Source organism: Hyperolius riggenbachi, chromosome 9 (genome assembly GCF_040937935.1).
Source record: "Hyperolius riggenbachi isolate aHypRig1 chromosome 9, aHypRig1.pri, whole genome shotgun sequence".
Taxonomy (NCBI): domain Eukaryota; kingdom Metazoa; phylum Chordata; class Amphibia; order Anura; family Hyperoliidae; genus Hyperolius; species Hyperolius riggenbachi.
The window spans coordinates 168,775,221-168,782,596 of record NC_090654.1 but is presented as its reverse complement, the minus strand read 5'-3'; the positions used below and the strand labels follow the sequence as shown (position 1 = coordinate 168,782,596).

The 7,376-nt window shown below is 41.7% G+C and overlaps 1 protein-coding gene across 1 annotated transcript; it reads left to right on the top strand.

Annotated features, from left to right (window-relative positions):
* The first annotated feature begins 368 nt into the window (after positions 1-368).
* Positions 369-2,180, top strand: LOC137533582 (piggyBac transposable element-derived protein 4-like). Its single transcript, XM_068254940.1, has one exon. It carries the CDS (start codon positions 369-371, stop codon positions 2,178-2,180), a length of 1,812 nt encoding a protein of 603 aa, XP_068111041.1.
* The last annotated feature ends 5,196 nt before the right edge of the window (positions 2,181-7,376 follow it).

Here is a 7,376-nt window from a genome sequence, read left to right as displayed (position 1 = left end):
AGTAGGGTATATAGGGCTTAGTTTATAGTGTAGGGTATATAGGGATTAGTATATAGTGTAGGGTGTATAGGGTTTAGTATATAGGGGTTAGTATATAGTGTAGGGTGTATATATAGGCTTTAGTATATAGCGTAGGATATAAAGGGTTTAGTATATAGTGTCGGGTATATCGTGTAGGGTAAATCGGGTTTAGTGTACAGTGTAGGGTATATAGGGCTGTATATCAGTAGTGTAAAGGGTGGCATATAGGTTCAGGGTTTATACGCTTACGTATATAGTGTCAGTGTGGGGTCTGATATTGTCTGTGCATATACAGGCTTGTTAGGGTATATTGTGTCCTTTATATTGTGTCCTGCACTATATACGTGATGGCGAAGAGATCTTTTACTGCTCAGCAGATTGTAGATCTGATCTGCCAGTCTGGGGAATCCAGTGAGGAATTAGACTCTGAAGAATCAGAGCCTGAAGATTCAGACTCAGAGTTTGAGCCAATCCCTGACAGTGACACCCTACCAAGTGAATCGGACGTGGAGGAGACTGAGAGTTCTGAGACAGCCATGCCAGAGCAGCCAAGCACTAGTCAGGAGCAGGAAGAGAGTGTCGCAACACCCAGACAGAGACGCCGCAGGCAACAGAGCGCTTCTACTAAACGTCGCCGCACTGACGTACCGGAGGAATTGCTTCACCCCGTGTGGTCGCCTGCCAACCTAGAAGCACCCTCAATTCCTCCTTTCACAGGCCAGGCTGGAATTAAAGTGCAAACGGCTAACCTCTCCCCAATTCAATTTATGGAACTCATAATCACTGATGAGCTCCTCGGCTCTATTGCTGAGCAAACAAACTTATACGCTCAGCAACACATTGCTGAGAAACCGCAATCCAGCTATGCGAGGCCTAAGAACTGGTGGCCCACTACAGTGGAGGAAATAAAAACATTTTTAGGCCTCACAATAAACATGGGCATTACCAAAAAACCAGACCTAAAACGGTATTGGTCGAAAAGACCAATTCAACATATGGGGATTTTTTCGCAAACAATGTCGAGGACACGTTATTTGACCATCTTGCGCTTCCTCCATTTCAGTGACAATTCCCAGTACCAAACCGGAGAAGATCCAAATATTGATCCCCTATACAAAATTCGGCCCCTAATTGACTACCTATCGCAAAAATTTTCAGAGGTATACGTGCCAGAAAAAAATATAAGTATTGACGAGTCCCTGGTACACTTCACTGGTCGACTTAGGATCAAGCAATACATCCCTTCCAAGCGTGCCAGATATGGCATAAAAATTTATAAGCTTTGTGAAAGCAGCACTGGCTTTACATGCGCTTTCCGAGTGTACGAGGGAAAAGACAGCCAGCTGGATCCACCTGGGTGCCCACCTTATATGGGCACAAATGGTAAAGTTGTCTGGGATCTGATTCACCCTCTCCTGAACAAAGGATACAACCTGTACCTAGACAACTATTACACCAGCATCCCACTATTCAAACATTTAGCGAGAGAGAACACGCCAGCTTGCGGTACCATCAGATCCAACCGCAAAGGCTTCCCTCAGAGCCTTGTCAACAAGCGCCTCAAACCTGATGAATCTGAGGGTCTCCGCAGTGAAGAGATGCTGGCTCTGAAGTACAGGGGAAAAAGGGACGTATATATGCTTTCAACCATACATACTCCTGAAAGCATAACACCCAGGACTGGAGCACAAGAGAAACCTAAATGTGTTCATGAGTACAGCCAATATATGGGTGGTGTAGACCGCAATGATGCGGCAATGAAGCCGTACCTGGCCGCACGCAAAACCAGATATTGGTATAAAAAATTAGGCTTATACTTGCTGCAGTTGGGAATTTACAACAGCTTTATACTATACAAAATGTCAAAAAACCCTCTCAGCAATTTAGAATTCCAGGAGGAAATAGCTGAATCTCTCATTTCCAAAGCTGCAACTCACCCTGGCAGAAGATTTGATTCAGTCGAGAGACTTTCTGGATATCATGTTCCAGAAATTATACCACAGACGGGGAAAAAGCAATACCCCCAGAAAAAGTGTAGGGTCTGCACTAAACAAAAAATAAGGACGGATACACGATACCATTGCCCCGAATGTCCCGAAAAACCAGGACTTTGTTTGAAAGACTGTTTCAAAGTGTACCACACCTGCCTAAATTTTTAACTTGGATTGTCCTTCAAATTTATGGTACACAAAGCGCCAGTAGCCACACATAGGCGATATAATTTTATTCAGAAGGAGCAACTGAAACCCCCCGCCCAAAAAAATTGCTACATTTATTTTTTCTTCCCAAACATTCCATTCAAATTGAAGTATTGTAGGCATTCACCCCACAAATGATTCAGTAATTCCTTCTGAATAAAACGATACCACATATGCGTGGCTAGACTATTGCTTTAGTTCAAAGCTGTGCTGAGAAGAAGTTGTCAATTATTGAACCTTCAAAGACCATAAATCACACGTTTGCAATTTCCAGCACAGCCCGCTTTCAATTAAGTCTGAGGTAAAAAGTCCCTCAATTTCCCACCAAAATGAACCCATTTTGTAAACTAGACCCCCTGAAGTATCCATCCGTGGGGGCATTGATGATTTTGACAGCACATATTATTGGTGGAAATTGATGGAATGTATAAGGACAAAAAGAAAAATTCATTTATTTTATTCAATTTCCACCAATAATCTGTGCAGTCAAAATCATCAATGCCCCCATCGATGAATACCTCAGGGGGTCTATTTTACAGAATTTGACAGACTCTTTACCTCAGACTTCATCAAAAGCGGGCTGTATTGGAAAATGCAAGCGTGTGATTTATGGTCTTTGAAGGTTCAATAATTGACAACTTCTTCTAAGCACTGTATTGGACTAAAGCAATAGTCTAGCCACACATATGTGGTATCGTTTTATTCAGAAGGAATTACTGAATCATTTGTGGGGTGAATTTCTACAATACTTCAAAGCGTGTCTGTCACAAAACAGAAAAATTGACATGTCTGAATAAAAAAATGATTTTTTCTTTTTGTCGTTATACATTCCATCAATTTCCACCAATAATCTGTGCAGTCAAAATCACCAATGCCCCCATCGATGGATACCTCAGGAGGTCTAGTTTACAGAATGGGGTCATTTTGGCGGGAATTTGACAGACTTTTTACCTCAGACTTCATCAAAAGCGGGCTGTGCTGGGAAAAGCAAGCGTGTGATTTATGGTCTTTGAAGGTTCAATTATTGACAACTTCTTCTAAGCTCTGTATTGGACTAAAGCAATAGTCTAGCCACACATATTTGGTATCGTTTTATTCAGAAGGAATTACAGAATCATTTGTGGGGTGAATTTCTACAATACTTCAAAGCATGTCTGTCACAAAACAGAAAAACTGACATGTCTGAATAAAAAAATGATTTTTTCTTTTTGTCGTTATACATTCCATCAATTTCCACCAATAATCTGTGCAGTCAAAATCACCAATGCCCCCATCGATGGATACCTCAGGAGGTCTAGTTTACAGAATGGGGTCATTTTGGCGGGAATTTGACAGACTTTTTACCTCAGACTTCATCAAAAGCGGGCTGTGCTGGGAAAAGCAAGCGTGTGATTTATGGTCTTTGAAGGTTCAATTATTGACAACTTCTTCTAAGCTCTGTATTGGACTAAAGCAATAGTCTAGCCACACATATTTGGTATCGTTTTATTCAGAAGGAATTACTGAATCATTTGTGGGGTGAATTTCTACAATACTTCAAAGCATGTCTGTCACAAAACAGAAAAACTGACATGTCTGAATAAAAAAATGATTATTTTTTTTTGTCGTTATACATTCCATCAATTTCCACCAATAATCTGTGCAGTCAAAATCACCACTGCCCCCATCGATGGATACCTCAGGAGGTCTAGTTTACAGAATGGGGTCATTTTGGCGGGAATTTGACAGACTTTTTACCTCAGACTTCATCAAAAGCGGGCTGTGCTGGGAAATGCAAGCGTGTGATTTATGGTCTTTGAAGGTTCAATAATTGACAACTTCTTCTAAGCTCTGTATTGGACTAAAGCAATAGTCTAGCCACACATATTTGGTATCGTTTTATTCAGAAGGAATTACTGAATCATTTGTGGGGTGAATTTCTACAATACTTCAAAGCATGTCTGTCAAAAAACAGAAAAAACTGACATGTCTGAACAAAAAAAATGATTTTTTCTTTTTGTCGTTATACATTCCATCAATTTCCACCAATAATCTGTGCAGTCAAAATCACCAATGCCCCCATCGATGGATACCTCAGGAGGTCTAGTTTACAGAATGGGGTCATTTTGGTGGGAATGTTACTATTTCAGTGACTTAGTGCTTCAGAGAAGTGATGTACAACGCAGAAAACAAGCATTGTAGATTTTGTTCACTGAAAAGCAAAATTACACTTTTTTTCACAGTCTCTATAATGTACCAAAGATGTAAATAGTTTTCATTTTTTTTGCACATATATATTAGAAACATATGGCAGAATACATTTTGAAAAGAATTTATGTTTTAATTCAAGATATATACATATTTTTGGTTGAAAATTTCAGACAATATACATTTTTTTACTTTTTTTTAGCATAAATTCTCTTAAAAAACATATAAAATTCCATTATCAATATAATTAAGTGGTATAGATAAAAAGCCCTATTTGTTCTGAAAAAAACAATATCACATTTGTTTGGATAGACCAAAAATTTACTGAAATATCTAAACTCAAACAAAGCATGTCAAAACCAAAAAAAACGCTCTGGTCCTTAAGGCCATTTTATATGTTGGTCCTTAAGTGGTTAAAAAGATTCGGCTAGCAGGGGTCCCTACAATGCTAGAAAATTTGGTACTGCTGAGCCATTGCCCTTTGAAAAGATTTAAGATTTTGGAAAGTGAAATAGGGTGCCAATGAAAGCCTATGGGGGATTTTACCGCTTTTGCATCCCTGTAACTCTGGTTTGCAGAGATGTAGGAAACCCATCTTTGGATTCCAAGTATAACAATATGCCTTCTACCTGCATGAGACATGTCGTGAGATTCAGACGTTACGAACGGCCATGGCTGCGATTTATGTTCGTCAGAATTTCCACCATTGACATTGCCCAAATAAACAGGTTTTTGTGACGCTAGGCTATGACCTCTTTGGCCTAGGGGCCCGAAACTCACCAGTCATGATCCCCCTAAGAGTCCCTACAATGCTAGAAAATTTAGTACTGCTGAGCTGGCTAACTATACTGAAGGTCCCTACACTTAACTACACTATACCTGGCTAAGTATACTGAAGCCATCTACACCTAACTACTCTATACCTGGCTAACTATACTGAAGGCACCCACACCTAACTACTCTATACCTGAAAAACTAGACTGAAGGCACCCACACCTAACTACACTATACCTGGCTACCTATACCTATCTACCTATACTGAAGGCACGTATACCTAGCTACCTAAATGTTCGTAGATCTCCTGGGCTTGGCAAATTTTAAAGTAGCTCGCGAGCCGAGAAAGTGTGGGCACCCCTGCCCTAGGCTAGGACCTCTTTGGCCTAGGGGCCCGAAACTCACCAGCCATGATCCCCCTAAAAGTCCCTACAATGCTAGAAAATTTGCCACTGCTGAGCCATCGCCCTTTGAAAAGATTTGAGATTTTTGAAAGTGAAATAGGGAGCCTAATGGAAGCCTATGGCAGAATTCAGCACTTTTGCACCCCTGGTTGGTTATCATCATCACCCGCCGACTTTAGCAGTTAATAGCAAAGGCCCCTTACATCCTAGCAACACCAAATTTGCAGGATATGTTAAAAAGATAGCGGGAAAGTCCCAGCTGCTTACCTGTAGCCGTGTTTCGGCGAGTCCTCCAGGATGGCTGCTGCTGAGACATTGCTTGCCCCCTCCCCCAAACGGAAACACCTGTAAGAGTAATCAATTTAAACGAACCGCCCTTATATAAGGACTCCTCCTCCCTCACCAACTCAGTTATTAAGAGTACATCACCTTTAACATAAATCAAACTTAGCAGCTATATTACAACAGGGATGGGAACTCGGCAGCCATCCTGGAGGACTCGCCGAAACACGGCTACAGGTAAGCAGCTGGGACTTTCTCCCGTCGTCCTCCAGGATGGCTGCTGCTGTGACCAGCGAGAAATTTTCCTTAGGGAGGGATGATGGCTTGTAATACTTTCTTCCAAAAAACTCTGATCCTGGCTTAACAGTAGTTCAACTCTGTAGTTGTAAGGCTTGGTGGTGTATTCTCCACAGTCAGCATGCAACGCATGAGCTGACGTGGAGGAGGTACACACACTAGCACAAGGAAACAGGCTATCCCTAGTATAGTGGAGGGGAGGACTGACTCCAACAGGAGATTGTGGCGCACAGAGCCGGTGCAGATCTGACAGCCACAAACAATGCTTTCGCTATAACGTCTCAGCGCAAGGTAGCGCTGAGCGCACAAACCAGAACTGAGGAGATCAGGACAGGTAAACAGAATGAACGCTTGCTAGCTAGCGACTACTTAGCGACAGCAAGCGTCCAAAACCAGACAGACTGGAATGAGGCAGCCAATGCGATGCGGCGATGGCGTGCCTCACAAAGACAGGACAGGATAGTCAGAAAATAGCAGGATTAAGATAGATGAACGTAACACAGATAAATATACAATAAGTATGTTTTCCTAGCGTATTACAATTACAGCTATCAATGAAACTATTTGTAACGTCTGACTAACATATGTATATATCGGCAATGAACCGATATATGACATAAGCAGGAACGCTGACTAGGAATGGAGTAATACAGAGAACAGGACTCAGAAGGATTCGCTATCTCTTCGCAGAGATGAACGCAATCCACAAACGGTAACAGAACAGGATTCAGAAGGATTCGTTATCTCTTCGCAGAGATGAACGCAATCCACAAACAGTAACAGAACAGGATTCAGAAGGATTCGTTATCTCTTCGCAGAGATGAACGCAATCCACAAACGGTAACAGGACAGGATTCAGAAGGATTCGTTATCTCTTCGCAGAGATGAACGCAATCCACAAACAGAACAAGGAGCAGGGTACGCGCAACCTACCAAAACGTGCTGGAAAGCTGACTAACTGCACACAGGATATAAACAGTTCGTGTACGTATACATCAGCGACACTGATGTATCAACGTAACACGAATACAAGGAAAATAATAAACGTGCTGGTATGCATATATATTGGCAATGAACCAATATATGATGCAAAGACCAGCAAAGTATCTTTAGAACAAGAAACACGATCGGGGGCTGAAGCGACAGCAAGACTAGCTTAAAGGGATACTGTAGGGGGGTCGGGGGAAAATGAGTTGAACTTACCCGGGGCTTC